General features: G+C 40.6%; 1 protein-coding gene across 2 annotated transcripts; it reads left to right on the forward strand.

Annotated features, from left to right (window-relative positions):
* The first annotated feature begins 557 nt into the window (after positions 1 to 557).
* On the forward strand, positions 558 to 22,876 carry ubn2b (ubinuclein 2b). 2 transcript variants are annotated; one of them, XM_041817050.1, is made up of 17 exons: positions 558 to 1,233; positions 6,036 to 6,164; positions 6,427 to 6,528; positions 6,863 to 6,994; positions 7,111 to 7,217; positions 8,494 to 8,989; positions 9,516 to 9,586; positions 9,695 to 9,824; positions 10,162 to 10,268; positions 10,367 to 10,477; positions 10,783 to 10,926; positions 11,048 to 11,098; positions 11,177 to 11,222; positions 12,771 to 14,048; positions 16,825 to 17,029; positions 17,627 to 17,695; positions 22,319 to 22,876. In XM_041817050.1, exons 1-17 carry the CDS (start codon positions 913 to 915, stop codon positions 22,363 to 22,365), a joined length of 3,546 nt encoding a protein of 1,181 aa, XP_041672984.1. In that variant the 5' UTR covers positions 558 to 912; the 3' UTR covers positions 22,366 to 22,876. The 2 variants fall into 2 exon arrangements, with proteins under 2 accessions (XP_041672984.1, XP_041672985.1); XM_041817051.1 differs by lacking the exon at positions 17,627 to 17,695.
* The last annotated feature ends 201 nt before the right edge of the window (positions 22,877 to 23,077 follow it).

Here is a 23,077-nt window from a genome sequence, read left to right on the forward strand (position 1 = left end):
CTGAACCCCAATATATGACTTTAAATGGGAAATTTCTTGTTTTTCTCTCTTTTATTTTTTTCGAGTGGCCCTAACACGCCATTGTACATGTAAAACATTTTACTGAAATAAACTACTTTGTTTAATCGTCAACAATCTGTGAAAGGCCAAAAGAATTGTCATTTAACATATTTCATGTTAAATGAAATGCTTTCGCATATGACCTTCAGAGGCACCGTACTTTCTTCCCCGAGACAGATTATTTGTGCTACATTGGATATATTTATCCCGTTTTCGGGAGAAAAAATACTCACTGAGGATGCACAGGTTGAAATATTTTTTAATGAATATGATTTATTTTGTTTTATGTGGTTTAAAACGCAGCTAAACTGACTGAACTCTCTGTAGTTGACAGTAAAGAGGCGTTCCAGGGCCTGTACATCCCGCGCGTGCAGAACAATCATCTCCCGCACGTTCGCGCTAATGTGTCAAGTGGGCGTCACCCTTATGGTGTTTCTGTTCTGTGATTGGACAATCAGTGTTCTCTTTCCTCCCCGGCTTCCGCTTTCTTTTCACGCGCACGCCCTGCCACTGAATAATGATAATAATGATCAAGATGGCTACTACAGAATCCTCCTTGCGGTAGCTAACTACTAATTTAATGGAAGCGCTTAAAACTGCCGATTCTCAAAGTTTAAGTCCCTCGTAGGCGGCGGGGTCTTTCCTGGGAATATTTCTATATGGATTAAAACGGGCTGAGAGGAGATAAAAGTAATTGTGTTGCCTGCAGCACTCATTCTAAGGAAGCTAGGCTAGCAGAGAAGCTAGCTAGCTCTACTTGTCGACCGTCTCCAGGTTTCCAGCCCCGCGGCGGCTCACAGGAGAGCGGCGCCCCCAGTTTAGTGTGCCCGGTCGTCGGACGGAGAGGGTCAGATGGCAGAGCCGAGGAAAGTGCCGTTCGTCACCCTCTCATCCTTCAACACCTCTCCGCCGACGCAAGAGAGCAACAAGAAGCGCCGCCGCGAAGATGAGGCCGCCGACATCACTTTTGGGAAAGATGGAGGTGGAAGTGCGGCGGGGGTCGGGTCAGCAGGAGGCGGCGGGGGTCTGTTTGGAAACAGGAAAGGAAACGATGCAGAGACCGAGGAGAGGAAACCCACAGTCCGCCTCAACCTGACTCTGTCCGAGCCCACTGACAGATCATCGTCCGAGTTCAACTACGGCGAGCTGGTCCAGCCAAACCCCCAAACTCAGGTCAGAAAGTAAAACACAGACAGGCACCATGATGTGGTCTAGATCCAGAGTCCTGGTCTGGAACAACAATCACAACTGACTGTTTAGCTGAGTGGCAATGAGAGCTATTTGTTTTGGTGTGTGTTTCTGTAAAGAAACAGCAAACTGTTGTCAAAAGACCAGACTTAACTATCTTTATTATGGTTCTAGTAATAATCAAACCAGTTTGACACCACATCATTAGAAACAAAAGCCCCAGACACCTCATGTTGGGTAATTTTTCGTCTTGAATCATCAAATATAACAGAGAAACTCCAACACACTGTTTAAATTGTACAAAACTTTGTATGGAGGTTTCCGAAAGAAAGAAGGAGGACTGTGTAAACTGCACAACATTGGCAATATTTGGAAAATATGCTGCTAGATTAAGCCACTCTCCATTGTTGGCAATGTGTTTGTGCAGTTTAGACTGTGCAGTTTCACTGCAATTTTTGATGATCAGAAACAAGAAATAGCCCAGTATTGTGTGTGTATGACTATGCATGCACTAGTGCTGCACAATATGATAATGTGTGATTGCAATTATACTGGACAATATTGCCATTATGATACAATATATAAATGGTATCACCAGTCTGCTTGTTTGGTTATCTAGGAAAATGCTGAGAATTATGATAGTTCAGAATAGGGGTGCACTGATTGCAATTTTCTGGTTGATCACTGATCTTTAAAAAGCCTGACCTGCCGACTCCGATTTTTGCCGATACCGACTTTTTTTTATAACTGACAGCATACACCTTCAATGTTCCGATCTTATTTTATTGAAAACCACTGAACAATACCTGTGAAACAATACAAACGTGTTGTTTTAACTGCACATGAGGTAGTTCTCTCAAATATAAATGAAACTTTCAGAGCATTGCTGTCCAAACTACTCAATTATGTCAGTTCCGATCACCAATCCCCCAAAATTAAGGAAATAAGCACCGATCGATTGATCGGCGCACCCCTAGTTTAGAAGTGTGTATTTTTCAAAGCATACAAATTTGAAGTAGCATAGAAAATACAGAAGTAAAAGTGTTTCCCTTTTGGAAAATAAAGATACTTCTACAAAGTGCCACAGTGGCACTATTGTAAACTTAAAGGCCTTTCAGCAGGCATTTTTGTAAACTTTTCAAGCACGGATTAATGCATACATAACTGCAGGTTTGTATGCAAATATGTAATTGCACTGCATAGTTTTGAAATCCGATGTCTTGCATCCGTAGTGTGTACTGATACCACTTTTTAGTACTTACATTTGGATTCACTAATATTGAGTACAGATATCAAGTTTTGATAATACCTCCTCTGTTTTTGATTTTGAAAATTTGTTTTATTTCATAAGCTGATCGTCACACCTCATAGACAATGTAACATTGTCTGGTTTCTTGTCTGCTCTTCCTTATTTACATAAAAAATCACGGAACTGCTGACATGACGTCAGCTTTGCCTATCTGCTCAAATAATAAGAGGCTAAAATCATACTGCAAGTGATATCAAGCCCTGATGCTGGTGTGGGCCTAGTCGGGACCAGTACGACCTCTAATGTTGTTGCTGTGGTATCACACAGGTATTGATTATTTTATTTTTACTATTAATAAATGCTCTTAACTTGAAAAGATCATAACTCCCCGTGTAGACCAAATAGTAGGCATACTCCTAATAGTCTTACTAATGGGAAAAATGTATTTTTCCGCATCAACATATCAAAATGTTCTCATCTTGTACTCCCTTTGGAAATATATATGACAACATCTTAAAAACTCTGTGCCTGCCACTGAACAGAAAGGGCTGAACCTGGCTTCACCTCTGGAGTCATATGAAAATGTTTGGTCCAAATAGTTCCACTTTTCAAAGAGTGTTAGTTATTATTTTTATTCAGGATGCACAGTGTTAGTGGCATAATATCGGTATGAACATAGGACCATTTCTGCTGATATTTACCGTCAAAATATTGGCTTCACGTATTATATATTGACCTAAAATATCAAATAAACTTTCAGATATAGGGGGTTTCTTTCTGCATCAGACACTCATGGAGTACTCAGTACTCAAGTACTCAGACTTGGGTATTTACTTATACTGAACACTGACAACAATACTTGATGGTACCTTTACAGTTCTTAATATTATTTTGAAAGCTTGTTTATTTCCATTGGGTGTTTAGCTCTGCTCCTCTTGACAGTTCATGAGTGCAGAGTTTGTAGTCTGCTCTATTTTTATTATCCTTATGTTAAAATATCACCAATTTCAATTTTCCCTACGGGCCCAAACACTGAGAGGCAGGCATGATGATGGAAAATGATACCGAGTACTTTAACTGTAGTGTTTTATGAGTACGGGTACTTGGGCTACCAAACGATCAGCTGATAAGCAAGCACCTGGCAGCTGCTGCAAGGAAAACTTCCTGTAATATGTAAAAACTTTGAACAGATCCTGATGAACATCTCCTGCAAACAAATAGAAACCATTCAAAGAGAAGCATTTCAGTGTCAAACAGAACAGTGATCATAAAATCCTATGACTATAGATCTGAATCCATTATCTAACAACATTTAAATGTTAAGGAGAAATCATTTGGACCAAACAAACTTTCTTTCAAAAAAGAAATTGACTTAAATTTAAGTTCCTTTGTCAAAGAAGGAGTGGGATATTAAGTTTTCCCCCACTGACTCTAGTTACAGACATCTCTCACATTTGTGGTCATACAGATATTTTGAATATGTATGCTCCCACTGATAAGTCGGGGCCAGCCCAAGAAGAAATTTATCTTTAAGATTCAGTAATGTGAAAGTCTGCAGGCATACAAAGATTGCTGCTAAGCAGCATAAAAAGAACAAGAAAGTGAAAGAGGCAGCTTTAAACCTGAAGCACAGCAGTGAACAGCATTTCTGTATCCAGAGATTTCAAGGATTAGTCAGACACTGCATACACAAGAAATTCAAGTATTTCCTCAGTTAAAGAAACAAAATGGAAATAAGCCACATTATTGGCACTCAAGTGAAGATTAGAATAACTTAAATGTACTCATTTTTTATGATAAATGATCCTCTGGTGTGAGACCTGAAAACAAGAAAAAAAATTACATGACCTGTGTCTCATTTCATGGTAAATGCTGCAATTTTGCTTCATATAATAATAATAATAATAATAACTTAATTTGTATAGCACTTTTAAAAATATGGGTTTACAAAGTGCTTTGACATGTGTAGAAGCAAACAGAAAAGCAGCAACAAAACTTAAATAAAGGACAAAGAAGACAGAACAAATGACACCTGACAACATCAGCAGAATCCAAAACAGTTAGAGAACTAACCAAAATATGAACGAGATAATAATCCATCACTATCAAAATATATCAAAACCCAGACGTCATGTGATGCCATGCAAACTAAGACATCACAGACGTCAATCAGAGTGCAGACATCATGTGATACTACACAACAAAGACATCATGGACATCGTCAGGATGCAGACAAGACACAGACTAAGTACCATAAAAACAAGTGAACCAAGTTGGAACCCAGGCAGTGCAGGAACCCAGCTACACAGGCTGAGACTGAGAGGACTAACATTTAAGATGCGAGAAGCTAAAAGAGAAACAAGAGCTAAACATTAAAAGTCAGTGAAATGTAGATAAAGAGGGCAGAAATAGATAACTAAAGCAGCAGAAAACAAGCTCTAAAACGGCAAAAGCAGTTAAATTGACAAATATAATTGCAAAGGTAAATAAAAGGGAAATGATAAAGAGATAAAAGCGATAAAGCTAGGAAGACAGTAGCGATTAAAAAACAGCCAAGAGGCAAGGAGTTAAAATGAGGTTGACAGGGAGTAGAGGTGACAGTCCCTTCTGTCTTATACTATACTACTTTTTTAGTCATCTGTGTGAATTTCTGTGAGTTTTAAAAGTGAAATGAGAAATTTAGGAGCAGTAGTGGACATATTTTACATCTCTGTGGCTGCAGGGAAATGCTGACGTGGCCTTAACCAACGTGTGTTGAAAGGGGTAATAAAGCACGAGATTAATCATGATATTTCTGCACTAATTGTGGACCTTAATTAATCACAATTAACTCAATTAATTGTGACAGCCCTGCTTAATACCTATATATTATTATTAAGTCAATCATGTCCTTATTTCCCTGACTTTTAGGCACGTAAATATGCAGTTAAAGTTTGATACACCGCAGCTTTGGCTATTGAGTTTCTCTGTTTCAATTGCATATAGGATATCAACTTTATTCTGTTTGAAAGTTGTATTTATTAACTAGGGATGCACGTTATTATCGGCCTGATATCGGTATTGGCAGATTTCAAAATTTCTGCCGATATTCTATCCAATATTTTGGCTGTGAATATAAAAGTTAGTGGAGTTTTATGCTGGACCAACAGACCTGTGTAAGTTGAGATCCTTTTCTTCCTTAATCCTCATTCTTTAAACTTTAAAGTGTGTTTTAAGACAAAAAGTTTTTCTTTTGTCACCCTCAACCCTTGAATTGTGACTGAATTTTTAGTTATGTAAAACATATTTAGATATTTGTATCAGCTAAATTAATCTGTAAAAATCTGCATATCCGATATCGGTGAAAATCCAGTATCGTGCATCCCTATTAGAAACCTGAGGTTGCATTTAAAGTGCTGCCGTTTCTCTGAATGTGCCCCCTAATGTGAAGCAGATTTTATCTTCTGTTAAATGACCTTTTAGCTAAAGAAGACATCAAGCTGTAGGAGATTTAGAATATGCACACTCACTCCTCTCTTATCTCGTCCCTGTCTTTAAGGTAAAGCATGCAGGTTCAACTCTCCCTAAAGGACTTGCTCCTCCTCTGGACCCCAACGACCCGTTTGCTGATGACGACAGGGAGAGACGGGAGGTTGAAGAGCTGGCCCGCAAGTTTGAAAACAAATATGTAAGTAAGACGGACTCAGCATCAGTGTTTAGTGTTTATTCTAGCCTGAAAATGACTGCTTTCCTGCTGCCTGTGCTCCATTTCAAGCTCAGATACAAATCCTGAATACCCTAATTGTTATTTTGTGACTGAATATTCTCTGAAACACTGTGAGGGAAGCATGCCAGCTCTTCTGTTTGATGGGAAAATATTTTTACAGCTGTGTACTTGTTGTGCATGCAGAAGGATGTGTTTTAATTCTGTTTCTTTCCTGTTCTTTAAGGGTGGCTGCACTAAGAAGAAGAAAAAGGACAGGATGCAGGATCTCATTGACATCGGCTATGGCTACGATGAAACCGACCCGTTTATTGACAATTCAGAGGCTGTGAGTTCATGTTTTTCCACCCTGTACACATTATTATTCATGTCGTACAACTCTTAAAACCAGCCAGTCTTTAATTTGAGTGAATAAAAGTGAAAGACTTAGCAGTGAGAGCTGCATAGAAAGTAGGATCCTGCTGGTCAAATCCTGTGGGAGCATGCTGCTGAGACATCACTGCGCACTTTCAAAATAAATCCCTGCTGGGTCTGGATGGTTGCAGATTGTTTATTACTAGTGCTTACAGCTTAGTATTCTTCTGTTGTTTTTTAAGCAGTGGTTGGCACTTTTGCAAAAGCAGCAAACATATCAATGATTAATTGTGTATTCTGTCCATCAGTATGACGAGCTGGTGCCGGCGTCTCTCACCACAAAACACGGCGGCTTCTACATCAACACTGGAACTCTGCAGTTCAGAGCAGCATCAGACTCTGAGGGAGAAAACACGAGCACAGCAGATAATCACTTCAAGGTAGGGTCCTTCTCTTTACACAGACACACAGTGAAGTAAACATTATATAACAACAAGAATACAAGATTATTAAGTGCTGTTATTGTTTTTGACCGTTTTATCTCTCGTGTCTGCAGAAGATGAAAGATGGTGAGGAGCGGGTGATTAAAAAACGGCGGAAAAAGCAAGATGGTGGAATCCTGGAGGACAAGAAACCAAGAAAGAATAAAGTACCAAAGAGCGGGTGAGTCTCAGTGGAAGTTTATGCAACACCAAGACGAACAAAAAACAGGTAGACATTAAAGATGCACAAGCGGGATCAAGATAACCTTGAGGGCTTGTAGGAAAACCACCTGACATTGAGGTAAGAAGCATCTGATCGCTGATTTACACACAGATTCAGACCCTCCAAGTCCAAACAAGAGAAAGGAGTAAACAGCAGCCTCCACACGCTGCAGTACCTCATTTAAATACTGTTGTATGCTTTTAAGAGTGCAGAAAGATAAAAAGGAGGGGAGGGAATGTGAAATGAAGCAGAGCAGCTGCTCCAAATGACTGGGTTTTCATCCCAGGCTTGTAGGTGTTTTCTGCTATCCTGGGCACAGAATATTCTTGTTTTTACAAGACTGTGTGTGAAGTAATTAAAAAGTAATCCTGTTCATTTATTGGTCCATTCATCAGGATCAAAACTTGACAATATTAAAAATGCCCCTGCTCTGCTCCATGCATACACCACACAGGCTGTGTTTACATGTAGCATTAACAATGTGTTTTGTGCATTCAGACACCAAGACTCACTTTAGTGCATGCATCCGTACTCTACAATAACAGTATGTCGAGATCCGTGTTACTCAACCCACATCTAAGTGGTAAAAAGTGTTAAAGCAGCAATAAAAATAAGTTAAAGAGGGTGAAAAAGAAAAAATCGCAAATGAGGGCTTTGGATATACACAGATAGAAAATAAAGGTTGAGAATTAAGTCAGACAACTGTAGAAGTGTGGGAAACAAACTGATTAATGACTTGCTGTGGACATTTTTTGAGGTCAAAATTTCCCTTTTTTTTAAGGTTTTCTGGGGGAATGATATTTCAAATTAAGACATAAAAGAGCCACAGATCATCACAAAAGAGCCACATGTTAATTAACACTTGTCTAGATAAAAGCATCCCAGAAATAAAACTGTTTTCAGTGCACATTCAGGTGCGTACTCACAAAGCGTTAAGGATTATAACTTGATATCTAAAGGCCTAAAAACGAGTATAAATCCCAGTCAATGCAGTGCTTAAACAGGGTGGCAGACTTTAACATCACATATATCTTAAGCCTCATTCAGACTCACCTGCATCTCCTACCTTAAAGCTCATTAGACTCATGTAGATCTTTATTTCTGCACCAATTCAGATTCAGTGTATGTGTAAAGGTATTTTCCAGCAGCACTGTCACATAGATCCTGATATCCTTCCTTGTTCTCAGTGCATCTTTTAACGTCTTTCTGCTCATTGCCTCGTTTGTTCCTGCAGTGTCACAGCCCTGAATGTTCACCGACCAGAGAAGAAGAAGAAGAAGAAGCTGCTGAAGGACTCTCTGCACCTCGCCAACATGCTGCGGCGCTTCACCCGAGAGAAGGAGGAGATGAGAAAGAAGAACATGGGAGCAGCCGGTCTGCAACGACCCAACGCCAAAGTGCCCAACGCCAACAGTGCTCTCCTCAACGCCCACACCAAGGCTGCGGGCGGCAATGACTGCAACATAACCGACCTGACCCCCGACCCAGCTGTGATGTCGCTGCTGGGCTCGGCCAATAACGACATACTGCAGGACATGATGGGCGACCTGGACTTTGGGATGCTGGACTCCCCCCAGCCGTCCAGTCCGGTGCAGGGAGAGAACGGCTCCTTCGGGATGGGACACAAAGCGGGCGGGAGCAGAGTGTCACAGGGCAACACAATGACGCCTCCTCCGCTGCCCAGCGGTCTGCCAGGACCGCTCCTGAAACGCATCGAAGACCTGAGAGCGGTACGAACATCTTTATCACCCTCAGTCTCATTTGATTTTAATGCTGGGATTAAGGATTAGACGCAGAGAAGGGTTATCACTCTGACAAAATTTTAAACTTCGGTTTATTCTACTGAAAATCAAACTTTATCAATGCATGTCCTGATACCATGGCAACAAAATAGAAGTCTCAGGCACACAACAATTGGCATTTTCCTAAAGTCCTGCAGACTGCCATCTTGAAATAAAAGATAATAAGGTTTTAAAGCATTTTGTATCAAAGAGCATCACATTTTGACAACCTGTCTTGCAGTTTTAGTTAATCAGCTCATTATTTCCTTTTTGCCCCCCTGAGATCTCATGCCCCCCTGTGGGGCTCCTGGACTCCAGGTTGGGAACCAAGGCTGTAGAATAACAAAAAATGAACTATTAAGATAGAGATTTTCCAAGTTCTTTAAACTTTGAGTGCTCCGTTTGTCTAGTTTGTAACAGAAATCTGGACAAGACTGCCTAAGCATCAACTTTCTAACATTTTCTGTCCACACAGGCGTCCCGTCTGTTTGACGAAGAGGGCAGGAAGAAATTCTTCACTTTGGACATGAACAACATCCTCCTGGAGTGAGTACAGCTTACATTTACATTTTTAAGACGGTGTAAGGAGGAAATGTAAATCTATGTTAATGTCTGACGTGTGCGATTCTGCCTGCGTGTTTCTGCGTGCGTCAGCATCGAGCTGCAGGTCCAGGAGCAGCCTGCGGAGGTGCGCTCAGCCGTCTACACTCATCTGGAGGCCTTCGTGCCCTGCAACAAAGAAGCTCTGCTCAAACGCCTCAAGAAGCTCAGTCTGAACATACAGGTGTGTGGGAGGGATTTTATTCTCAGACCCGAGGCTGCTTCAGGTATAATCTCTATAAACAGATCCCGTGGATGAAAACAGAGTCTGTAGGCGTGCGACATGACTGTTGGTGTCTGAAGAGTTCTCGTTTCCATTCGGAGTCCCGGTAGTGTTTTCCAGCTGCCTTTTTGCTTGCTCTGCTTGTTTGCAGGGAGAACAGTCTGTGTGGAAAGCAAAAGATGATTTTATCAACTATAATGCAACCCAAGAGCTTTAATTAGGCAATAATTAAGCTTTTTATTCATCTCTGTTAAATAAACTGAGATGTGCTTGTCTTCTAATTTTCCACATCCATCAGGATGACCGCCTTCGAACGCCGCTACTCAAGCTCAAACTGGCCGTGTGCAGCGTGATGCCAGAGCAGATCGCTCGATACAACATGGACTGCATCGCTAAAGTGGCAAAGTAAGGACACTTCTCAAGACAGCTGGGAGTCTTATTTTGATCACAGGTGATTGGACCCTTTGTGCTTTGATGCAGTATGTTGATGTTTGTGTTCCCAGGCAGCAGTCCGAGGAGGGAGAGAAAAACGGGTCAGAGGACGACGATGAGGAGAAGCCAGGGAAGAGGGTGATGGGCCCTCGGAAGAAGTTTGTCTGGGATGACAAACTCAGGTCAGTTTCACCAGAAAAGGGAAGTTCTTCTCTTACGAAAGGGTCTGTAAATTTAGAGAGACCTGATCCACACAAGGACCTGACATGCATCCCGTCAGATGCAAAATGCAAACAAAAAAAATAAATGATAAAATGGGAGTAAAAGCTTTAAATCCTTGCCACTGTAACTTTGCTAACTGTTGCTTGCTTCTGCAGAGTTTATATGTAAAATGGCGAAAGTCTGAGCTTGATAATGTGACTGTTAAGATCCTTCTACCCTCTCTGCATTAACCGAGGATTCACTCTATGCTGTGTTTTCCTCTCAGGGCGTTGTTGTGTAACCTGGTGCGGGTGAAGCTGGGCTGTTATGAGCTGGAGGGCAAGAACTCGCTCTCTCTCGAGGACTACCTCAAAGCCTTCATGGAGACTGAAGTCAAACCTCTGTGGCCTAAAGGCTGGATGCAGGCCAGGTGCGTTTTTCTGCCAAGACGACTAGTCTGCGGTGTTGTATGACAGACTGCAGCCTACTGAATGTTTACTGGCTGAACAAGGAGTAAAATCCCTCAGCATTAATATGTCTTATGTTTACAGGATGCTGTTCAAGGAGAGTATCATGGCTCACGGTCACATCACAGGCTACACGTGAGTCTAAGGACCCTGTCCTTCTTACTGACTGTCTGATGGTTTGGCTTTCTCTCACTTTTGTGTTTTTTTCTGCAGAGCAAAGAAAAAGATCGTTCCTACTCCTAAGACCCCAAAGCCAAAGGTTAGTCCTGATTCTGTGTCAACTTTAATACTTTACTTTTTTGTCTCAAATGACAGTCCTCCATAATTCCAGCCATTTAGAACAGTGGTTCCAGACCTAGAGGGGGTCTGGGCCCCCCTAGAGGGTGGCGTCAAAGATTTCAGGGGGGTGCAGAACTCTGACTATGTCAAAATGAGTAGAGATGCACCATATTGGATTCTTGCCGATATTTGATATGCCGATATTTACAGATTCATTTTAGCCGCTATCGATATTTAAGTATGCTTTTCGGACAAAACATTCAGTCCTATTGGACACTTTTAAGATTTAAGGATGACCAAGGAAACACTTCAATCCTTAAAAAACACTTTAAAGTCAAAGAATGAGGATGAATAAAGAGAGAGACCTCAGCTGACATAGGTCTTTTGGTTCAGACTAAAACAGCTGATATATGCTGAAATACACAGGCAAAATGTTGGATGTAAATATTTGCAGGAAATTTTATATCTGCTGATATCGATACCAGACCAATAATATTGTCCATCCCTAAAAATTAGTTGTATATATATCTTTTAAATAAAGAAAATAGGTCATGATAACAAACACAATGTACAAAGGTGTATAATGGCCACCTTAAAAGCTAAAAAATGTAGAGGATCTGTTTATTTTTTAGTAAATAAAAAGAAAATTAAAAAATTATAACGTTGGACATTAACAAGAAAACTAACTCTGAAATTCTGAGATTTAAATAATGTACTTTTAACAAAAAAAACTTGAAATTTCCAGGTTCATAAAGTCTTAAATTTTGACATTAGAAACTCAAAAATTGTAAGTTTTCAAAATCATAGATTAAGAATGTTGTCAAAGGAAGGATTTTAAACAAACCTAAATGAAAACAGTGGTTGGACTTTTGATTTTATAACATAAAAAATTTAAAGTATTGTTTAATTTTCATTTTTTTTGTTTAGGCTATTAAAGTAAAACAATTCTAGTTTTGTTTTTTTTTTCATATATTAACAACTTAAATTTAGTATGTAAACAAACTTGCGCATAACTGTCACCAATATAACGGGTTACAAATTGAGATTTAGAGGGAGTGTGTATTAAGAAATGACCTTATATTTAGTGTCAACTTTTATGGATATACCTTGTGTCAGCAGACAGCATGATGTAGATTAAGGAGTATTTCCATGTTGATGCGCCAGCGTAGTCCTTACAGTAGAGTTGTTTTGTTGAGTCGTGTCACATGTGATTCAGACAGGAAAAAGTGCGCCATTTAAAAGTTGAAATACACGGTAAACAGCCATATTTGAAAGGGAAGCTGGTGATTATTTGAGTAGTTAAGGTCCGCAGGGTCTGTCAGCATTGTTTATGAGCTGCTTTTGCATCTATGCACCACAATGCATTGTGAAAAGGATTTTTTGTTATAAATAGATAAATAAATAAACAAGTTCAAAGTGAATTATTCCACTAAAAAGCTGCATTATGCTCAGAGTGCTAAGGTAGTTTGGCTCTAAACGTGTCATTAGTGATAGTTCTAAATTTGTATTTTGTTCTCTGTGTTCCCAGGAGGCTGTGTGGGTTCAGCGGTCCACACCTTCAGCAGGTGCCACCCCCTCCCCCGCAGCTCAGGTTGCCAAGCGACCGCCCCAGTCGCCGGCTGAGCCCATATGTCTGGATTCCCTCGACGACGATCTGACAGCGCCCTCTCTGGACTCAATCTCGCAGGCTTTGGCAATTCTGGGTAACGCAGCCAAGGGACTCGCCCAAGGAGACAGCCCTCCCTCCCCCGAACGACCCAAAACCGCCCCCACCCCCTCCTCCCTCCATGGCTCGCCGCTCCTGCAGCACCAGAAGAAGAACTCTGTCAGCACTCCCAGCTCCAGCGCTCCTCACTACATCTCTACCTCTGCATCTCCCTCCACCCCTCAGCCCCGCCCCCCTTCTCTCGCCACCTCTCCTCATCCCTCCGTCAGAGTGGAGGGGATAGGCGGGGTGAAGGGCGCCGTTCAGGTGCCCAGGCACTCAGTGCTGAACGCTCAGAGAACTTTAAGTGTGGGCGTGGCTAAAGCTAACATGCCTGCCTCAGCTTCACCTCCTAAACCACGCCCACCACCTACTGCGTCCCCGTTAGTGGCGCCGGGGTCAAAGGTGGGGGTATCCACGCCTCCGTCCGGCCTCCTCAAAGGCAGCAATAATAAAGCCAACAGTGGTGACGCTCTGATCATCACGCCGCCTCAGTCCCGCCTCCACACGCTCCAGTCTGCCTCACACATCACCTCCAAAACCTTCCAGACGCCCCACCTACCCCAGACCACGCCCACCAAACTCTCCGTCTCCCTCCCTGGAGTCCAGCCCCAGCCGCAGTCCAACTTCATCACCCCAATGCACGCCACCCTCACCAAATCCACCCACAGCAGCATCCCACCCATCGTCAAACTCACCCCACGGACCTCCATCCCCGCCGTCACCACCACCGTCTCCTCATCCTCGCCCTCTGTCTCCCTGACGCCCCGCTCTCAGGCATCCCCCTCCATACACCAGTACTCGCCCAAAAGCCCAGCAGGGTTCCGCCCGCCGTTCTCAGGAGCCCAAGGAGGGGCGACCAAGCCGGGGCCAGGCAGCTACACGCCTCCCAGCAGCCAGAAGACCGCCGCCAACAACAGCAGCACCAACACCAGCCTTATAAACACCGTCTCCATAAGCAAGCATTCAGGATCCAGTGCCTCCCCCACAGCCGCCTCCCCCAGCTCGGGGCAGCGTCAGAGACAAGGGGGAGGCACACCTCAGGGGGTCAAGGCGGTTGTCTCCCTCCCAACTTCATCCGTCTCTTCTCAGCTACCACAGGTTTGTGACACAATCAGAAATACTTGACTTTATCTCCAGGGGAATGTGGTTGTTAGCGGTGCTCTCATACACAGCACATCAGTAGAAATCCAGGATGAAACAGGAATATGAACTGAAGTTATAAGAACAAAAATTACTGAGGAAAGAAAGCAGTGTGCAGATAGTGCAGGGGGCTGAAGAAATGAAACTGTATGCACTAATAGGGCGGTGTTCAACAGTAGTTTTTGCACATTAAGTTTAATAAAAAAAGTTGTTTTTTGCCCGTATTTTCAGTCCACATAGCATACCTCTTTTTGCAAAGTGCAGTACATGCATTTCTCCTGATCTTTGCTGAGATGGTTGTACACCTTAGTTGGAGTCCACCTGTGTCAGGATTGTAAGTGCAAACCAGTGAATGCAAAGAAATCTATGAGCAGCCTGTTTCAACAGAGCTCAGAAAGTTTGATTTCAAATAAAACATTTAAAACAAAATTTTCTGTGGCTTGACAAATCATGGGCTGTTTATCTTGCAATGAACACACATTCTGTTTCAGTTTAGACATTCTTAAAACAGTATAAAAACTAATAACAGAGCCAAAGGATGATAAAAAGTAAAAGTCTAGACACAAAGAATGCTTTAACTCCGCACTGTGGAAAAGTTTGAAATCAGGAACTTTAAATCTGGCCTCATTGTTGGCCTCGACACAGAGAGTAGGTGGTCCTTCAGTGTGGCCAGGGACTCGCATACTGTGCTTGAACTGCCAAACAAATGTCCACAAATGTGTCCCAAACCTCCTCCAAACGGGGGCTGATTACTGGATTTCATTGTTTCTCTCAATGTGTTTGTACCTGCAATTAAGGCCGGTCACTCCTGATCTTTTCATGCTGTTTCACTCTCCTTTATCGTTTGATTGATTCTCTAAACAGAGGACTTTTTTCTACGCTATCAAGAGACTAATTTGACCCACATGGCTTCCTTAATGGCTCATGTATACAGTATGATATAGGCAGCTGATTTTACATTTCTTTATGAGAACTTTGACTTTTTCTCCTTCTTACTCGAGGCCTGGGAGCCAAATCCGGTCCGTGGTACTGTTAGGCCTGGCCCTCAAGATCATATATTTTATTGCGGTCTGCAGATTTCCTCCAGTTTAAAAGTTTAACCTTGTTAGTTTGAAATGTCCTTAAGTCATCAAAATTTGGAAAAATAAAGGGAAAATAATGAGTCAAAAAGTCAAGACTGTGGGAAAATAAACTAATTTTTGCTTTAGTTTAATATTCTCAATTTTGCATCTCACAATTTTAACTTAAACTTGTGATTTTGGCTTTTAATTTTGTATTTAGACTTTTCAATTCATAATTTTGACCTTTTAGAATGCCATTTTTATTTTGACATTTTAAATTCATGATTTTGAATTTTATCTCACTTTTTGACCCTTTCAACTCTGAACATTTTCTTGAGACTTTAACCTTTAAAACTCTGACCTTTAAAACTCAGTTAAAATTCTGAAACTCATGAGTAGGACTTAAATCTCTTATATTTACCTTTTTAACTCAAAGTTTTAAATTTTATTTTATATTTTGACCTTTTGAACATATTGTTTTTTATTTTATTTCTTATTTTTACCTTTAAAAATCCTAAATTTTGATTTTATTTCAAATTTTTACCTTTTAAACTTATGATTTAGAATTTTTTCTCACTTTTTGACCTTTTCAAATCCTAACTTAGACTTAAACCTTTAAAACTTAGACCTTTAAAACTCACAATTAAAAAATTAAGACCCATAATTTTGACTCATATCTCTCATTTTTACTTTTTTTAAGTTATGATTTCAAATATTGTCTCATATTTTTACTTTTTAAACGTTATTTTGGCTTTTAACTCTTATTTTTGCTTTTAAAACTCATGATTTTGACTTTATCTCATTTGTTGACATTTTAAAGTAATAATTTTATATTTTATCTTATATTTTGAACTTTAAAACTCATGATTTTAAATTTTATCTCATGTTTTGACCTTTAAAAAATATTATTTTGGCTTTTATCTCTTATTTTTACTTTTTAAACTCATGATTTTGAATTTTATCTCTTATTTTAGCCTTTTAAGGTCACGATTTTAAATTTAATCTCTTATTTTTTACCTTTTAAACTCATGATTTTGAATTTTATCTCACATTTTTTCATTTTATACTCAGAATTTCAGATTGTATCTCAAACTTGGACCTTTTCAACCTATGATTTCAAATATCAGCTTATATTTTGACTTTTAAAATGCCTGATTCTGAATTTAATCCCATTTAATTTTGACCTTTTAAACTCGTGATTTTAAATTTCTATTTCATTTATTTGCATTTATAACTTTATTTTGACTTTTAATATTGTGTTTTGACCTGCTTAACTAATAAGTTTGACTTTGTATCTCAGATTTTGAGCCTTTAAATTTATAATTCTGACATTTTTAAATCTCAAAATCATCTATAATCAGTGTTTCTTTTTCCATATTTCATTACTAGTGAAAATGAGGTTGGCAGTTTATGGTTAAATGTCGACCCTGTTACGCTCTCTGGTTGGACCTAAATTCAGAATCCGGCCCCTGTTGGGACTGGGTTTGACACCCCTGCTCTTAGTGGAGCTTTTACTCCGGGGCTTTGCTTGGACTGTGTTGTTACTGAAGTGTGAAAAGGAAAAAAAGTTTTATTTTGAAAGTTTGGTGATGCACTAAGGAGCTTTTTTCTATTCTGTGAGTGAAACATCTGAAGTTTTCCCTCTCTTAAACGTATTAAACTTTTCCTCCTAGGTCTCCACTGCAGGTACCGGCAACCTCCTGGGCTCCTCCTCTCTTCCTCTGGGTTTCGGGATGCTGGGAGGCCTGGTGCCCGTGTCCCTGCCCTTCCAGTTCCCCTCGCTGCTAAACCTGCCGTCGCTGGGTACGGCAGGCTCGAGTACGGCAGGCAGCGGCTCTGCAGCAAGTAGCAATGCATCGTTCTCTACCCTGACCCAGAGTGAGTGATGCACACAGCAGAAACACACAGAGGCACTGTACACATCAGCCCAAGTCATCCTAGTTCTGATGCTCACTTTAAACTTCAGCAGCTTGTCTTGACCATGTCTACATGCCTACAGGTCTTGGTTGCTGTCATGTGATTGGCTGATTAGATGTTAGTTAGTTAAAGAGGTAGACAGTGAGTGCACATTAAAAGAATCCTAGGTTTTTTAAGGATTATTTCATGGCCTTAAATGAAATATTTGCACACATGAGGCGGGTGCTGTGCCCTGCCATGTCTCGTCTCGATGTTCTTGTATAGGGTTTTTGTTCTGTGTTCTATGTTAGAGCATCATTGTTTTATCACCATATTGTGTGTCAAATGTAAGCCTGTGATTTTTCTCCTGTTTGACATTATTCCATTTTGTTTGCTCCATTTCCCCCCAAATTTCCTCCTTTGTCTCCCTCTGATCCATCTGTCCGTTTCCTCTCTTCTCTTCGGCCCTGTCCTCCACCTCTGTGCCACCTTTTTTTTCTTCCCCTCCTTTCTTTTTTGGGTTGTTATCTGCCCCCCTTCCCCCCGTCTCCCTCCTGGTCTCCTGTCCTGTCTCCTCAGATCTGTATAAGAGTCTCCAGTCAGGGTCTCAGGTTGCTCTGCCTCCTCACTTGCAGCTCGCTTTCTCAGGTAAAATCTGACGCTCCCTCCACCTTCAACGGCCCCATCCCAATCTCCACCCTAAACCCTCACAGACTTCTGTGCCGTCAGGCCTGCAGGGCATGAATCTGCAAGTCTGTTAGGGCTTATAAAAATGAGAAATAGGCCACACTGTCATTATCACTATCACAGGTTGCCTGGAAACAGGATGCAAAAGGCTGGCCTCATGTACAGAGGATATAAAAATTCAACACAGCACTGATAAAATGCCACATGAGAAAAAATATGCGTAATTGCAGAACTTGTTCCACCTTTAATATAGCCTATAACATCAACAAATCAAGTGAAGAACAAAACCAAATCCTTTTGGAAGACTTGATACAGAATGATAAAAACCTGGCTGCATAAATATGCACACCCCTGGACTAAAACTCTGTGGGGCGCCCTCTAATTTCACTGAAATCTGTCTCAACTTTTGCAAAATTTCCAAGCTCATTCTTGCAAAAGCAATCAGACTCTTTCAGATTCCTGCAGCGTTTCCTGTGCACACTCTCTTCAGGTCAGTCCACAGTAGAGCTAAATAATAAATCCAAATTTTATTGGAATTGCATTGAATTTACTCAAATGCAATGTCTCTTTGAAGTGAAATCCATGTCTAACGTCCATTTTTAGATCCAGTCTAATTTGAATATTTTGCAGCAGAGGTATCCTGGTGCACATTTTATACACAGATGTAAGAATAAATTATCTTTGCTTGTGCCGAACTTTCCAAAAATCATACTCTTCAATCTGTGTGCACCCTTCAGCAATCATGTAATATGTTTTAAATTAAAAACAGAATAATGATGCCACTCTTTAAGTCTAAAATCATCAAAATAGCTAGTCAGAATAATTGTAATTCAGTATTTTTACTGCACAGATTTTCTGCAGGCTTCAGGTATGGCACCGTCTGGGCCACATTACAACTTCTATCTTCTGGTGAAGCCAACTTTTGTAGTTGTGGATGAAGGCTTTGGGTCATTGTCACACTGAAAGGTGAAAATTCTGATCTTTGCATGCAATTTTTTTTTCCCATCAGTAATCAGATAAAAAGTGAGCAATCAGACCTTGCACACTGATTCTTTTATTTTTCTATTTACTGCAAAAATTGTCGTAAAAGGCAAGCAGTCACATACTGGAAGGGAAAAAGCAGTGATGATTTTGTGGCTCTTTCATGCCTTGAAAAATAAAATAAAAGGCTGGGTCCATCCTGATAGAGACCTTCATATGCAGTATTTCAACCATCTCATGCATCACAGCATTGTGCCAAATAAGAAGAATAGAGTACAACTTTTATTTCAGTCTTGGCCTTTATTGATTATGTTTGATGGGTGGTATCAACAGAATACATGGCTATGTTGACTGAGGTTTGAGTGCAAGAAAGGAGCTATAGCCACTGCTCTAAAATGTCAGTCACCAGTTTAAATGACTTAGATGGGAGAAAATGCAATGTAATAAATATGCAATACCATCAGTCCTGAAGACGTGTGACATAAAAACAGCTCTGTGATCCACCAAAAATAACACCATACTCGCATAGAAGCATGGCAAATCTACAAAACAACAGCTTCACCAGAAGTAGATAAAGGTTTTGGACCGGCCTGGCTCAACAGGAGTCTCGCCATCCATGCTTCACTTTACACTGAGAAAGTCCAAGATGAACTGAATGTCTGCAGTCATATTTTAGTCTTTAAAACACAACTATAGTTCAGAGAGAATGTTCTCAGTCTAGACTCCCATCTGCTTCTCTTTCTAGACCCTTGTTGCTGCAACCTATATTAATTACTTTTGTATTTACCAAGCAGCTAATTTTAAAAATGTAAATTTTAGGGTGTCAAAGATCTGTAATTGTTTATCATTTATCTCTCTATCTCTCAAGACATTTTAAATACCTTAAAGGTAAGAGGTACCTAGCAGTAGTAGTTGCATTAACCTCCATTGATTTCAGTGAGCATTGCTGGTTGTACCGGCCGAGAAGTTAGGCTACACAGCTAACAGATGGGTACAGTTTCCCTGCAGAATTTAGTGACTTTTTGGTAAAAAATGGGCCCCAAAACAATTTTGACTCAAACGTACACAGTATCAAAAACTTAAGAAGCATTTTATTTTATTCCCAGACACTATTTTGCAATGCAAGAGCACATAAACAGTAGCCAAAGCCTTCTGGGTATGAAATAAAATGCTTAAAAATTTTTTGATAGTATGCACATTTGAGCTAACATTGTTTTGTGGCTCATTTTTACAAAAACTCACTAAAATCTGCAGAGAAGCTGTCCCCATCTGTCACGCTGTATAGCCTAGTTTCTTGGCCGATACAACCAGCAATGCTCACTGATTTTACTGAAGGCTAACGCTGCTTCTACCTCTATGCAAAAATACTGAAATACCCCTTTAAAAGTCCTTGCTTCTTCTAGCTGTGTTTCACCTTAGAAGCTCTATTAGAGCATTTCCACAGCTGGCGCTCCAGACCGGCAGCGGCGCGTGCCTGGACCGACACTTTGCTCCACTTCATTCGATATACGCTGCAGGTCTATTTTCAGCTCCAAACTGCATCAATACCCGTCAATCAGAAAGATCCAGAAGAGGAAGTCGCATAGAATTTAACATAAAAGCACAGATCCTTTAAGCACACATTAACCTTTTAACTTCCTAATGCACTCACCCAGTGGCAGAAGCAATAAGATCATGGATTTATACCAGAAAGGATGATAAATTAACCCCAAAATGTAAAATAGTCCGCTGTAGATGTACTATTCCTGCGTGAACTTGCAGTTCGCCCGTGATCTCTTCCTGCTGATCAGGGCTGCACTGTTCACCTTCGGTTGGACCAAACCCGCGGCTCTTCGGTGCGCGGCGCAGTCATCCTATGTGGAAACTGCTGGTTAGGGGTCAAGATGTTTCAGGAACAACTTCTGCCAAAGTTGTTCAAAATTTAAGGAGATTCCTATAAAATGTCTTTATTCTAAAAAAGAAAAAAAAAAAAAAAAAAAAGTCTTTGAAGAATTTGTCTCAAGAATGTGAATCCTTCTAGTAACCTGTGGTTTGACCTGAATAGGGCTGTGGACAGGAAACGACCTCGTAATCAGGCAGATTTGGAGCACTTTTTCAAGGCTGACTGGGCAAATTCTGCCAAGCTGAGATGGGTTAGACTGATGTACTCCAACCCAAAAGACTTAATGTTGTAATGAAATCAAAAAGAACTTTAAAAAGTTTTGGTTGAGTGGTGTGCGTATTAATGCAGCCTGGTTTTAACTCATGTTTTTTAGTGTTTTTTTAGGTTAATTGTATGTTATAGACTACATGAAAAAGTTCTGTAATGATGCATATTTTATTATGTAGAATGGCCCTTGTGTGCTGCCATAGTTATAGATAGTTTAGACATGAAAAGAAGGGCATTTCTGTTTGGTAGATTATTTCTTTGTTGTAACAGTGTTTTTTTTTTGTAGTTGATGTAGAGACTGTTTATTCCCCTTTTAAATGGAGCCACATTTTTAAGGATCATGCGTTTGTAGGATGAGCAGCAGAGCTGAGTATGTGGGTTCCAAGCAGCTTATTCTACTATTGACTCTTGTTTGGTGGATTGGATAAATGAAGTCTGAAGAAACAAGTCATATTGGCAGTTTAACAGACAGGAGGCTCAGTAGTGTGTGGAAGAACTCTGCTTCTGTTTGGACACAGGAACAAGACTTAAAAATGTCTCAGCATGTAGGAACCAATGCAAAGAAGAGTTTATTTAGCATTTGAGAGAATACAGGAGTAAACCCGAATGGTTTGAGAGAGCTGCTTTTCTACTCTTGAATTCTCATTTTGATATCTCTCTGCATTGAGATTGACTCCGATGATGACCAGGATGCAGCCCCACACCATCACACTGCCTCCACCTAAAGATGTTACTCTATTGGTGCAGCAATCAGCATAGTGCTGTCTGCAGAATCTGGACTCATCGCTGAGCGTAACGTGCCTCTGTATGTTCAGATACCAGTGCAACAGGGCTGGTGGTGAAGGGCAGTCAAAAATAAGCTGGTTTGCATTGATTTGGTAGAGAAGATGTAGAAACTGAATGGGACATAATCAGCTCTGCAAGTGCATGCTTCTTACAAATGTGGCACCATTTAAAAGGAAACAAACACTGCTTTACTTACTTTTTGCTAAGTTTAGATCTTCTGGCAAGAATCTATTAAGTCGGCTTATTATGTTGGGATTTTGCCAATGAAAATTGATGTAGAATTTTTCAAAGCAGGTCCTAGGGGACTTAGCTTTTCTTAGATATGAATAAAAAGGAAAAGGTTGGGAACCTCTGGTCTAGATGATCCTCGCCATGTTTGCAGGGAACTCACAGGAAAGCCTGCTGACTCATGACGTGAGTTTGCCGTTAATTGAGCCTTAAAGTCTGTGAGCGTGGAGAATGGGATCCAGCCAAACGCCTGCTCCATCGACTCCCCCGTCCCTCCTCGTCCTCCCCCGTGCCTCCCTGTTTTTAGATGTTTGGTGTTTTCCGTCTGTCTGGTCCTGTTTCTGTATTTTGCTCGTGTTTGTTCCTGCATGCGTTCTGTGCATCTTTATTGGGCTTGTTTCGTGTATAAACCCCTAAAGCTCTCTTTGTTTTCCATTTAGATGTCACTCAAAGCCAAGGAGGAGACGCTAAGAGGAAGACGCTATGATAAAGCCAGATCTCAACGCCACATGGATGCTCAATAGTTTGGACAAATCACGACGGAGTTTGACTTTTGCAGACTCCTCCCAGGGCTCTGAGACGAGCACACTCACTATCATGAAAACCGACGTTAAATCTTTTTAAACAATTTGATAAATTAGAATGAAATGACAAATGCCAGTTTGTCGATGTTTACAAAGATAGACCTATATCACTGTGGACAGGGAGAAGAGTGAATGGTTTTTAGGTGTGAATGCGTGCAAATATGGAGGTGTTTGGTTAGTGGGAGCGGACGTGTGCCTTTGTGTGTCTCCCTCTCTGATGCATGGTCAGTGTGTCTATTTGGTGCTGTTTTTATCCTGATGTAATTATCACCTGTAAGAAATGTAAACTGCAAATTGAATTTGAGCTTTTTTCAATGAGAGCTATACACTTTTTCATTGTACTTGAATTCTTGGATGAATTCGTGACTGTATAGAACTCGATCCTACTTTTAATTAAAATCTTTTCCCTCACAATGAAGTTTTTAATTCAAGGTGGAAATACTTTAATGAGGTTTTACATAAAAAAAGCAGATGACAGAGATGCTTTCAGTAGTAAAAATCAGGCTTCCTTTGGACATACAGCCACAGATGCTTAAATCCAGGGTACCAAATCTGATCGGTAGTTTCATGAGCAACTAAAGATTTGAGAGCAAGCAGGCATTTGGAGCAAAAACA

Source organism: Cheilinus undulatus, linkage group 21 (assembly GCF_018320785.1).
Source record: "Cheilinus undulatus linkage group 21, ASM1832078v1, whole genome shotgun sequence".
Taxonomy (NCBI): domain Eukaryota; kingdom Metazoa; phylum Chordata; class Actinopteri; order Labriformes; family Labridae; genus Cheilinus; species Cheilinus undulatus.

Coding starts and splice junctions, on each gene's coding strand:
- ubn2b (XM_041817050.1), top strand. CDS start 913: ATGGCAGAGCCGAGGAAAGTGCCGTTCGTCACCCTCTCATCCTTCAAC. Junction 10,927..11,047: donor AAAGGCTGGATGCAGGCCAG/GTGCGTTTTTCT, acceptor TTATGTTTACAG/GATGCTGTTCAAGGAGAGTA. Junction 17,696..22,318: donor CTTGCAGCTCGCTTTCTCAG/GTAAAATCTGAC, acceptor TTTTCCATTTAG/ATGTCACTCAAAGCCAAGGA.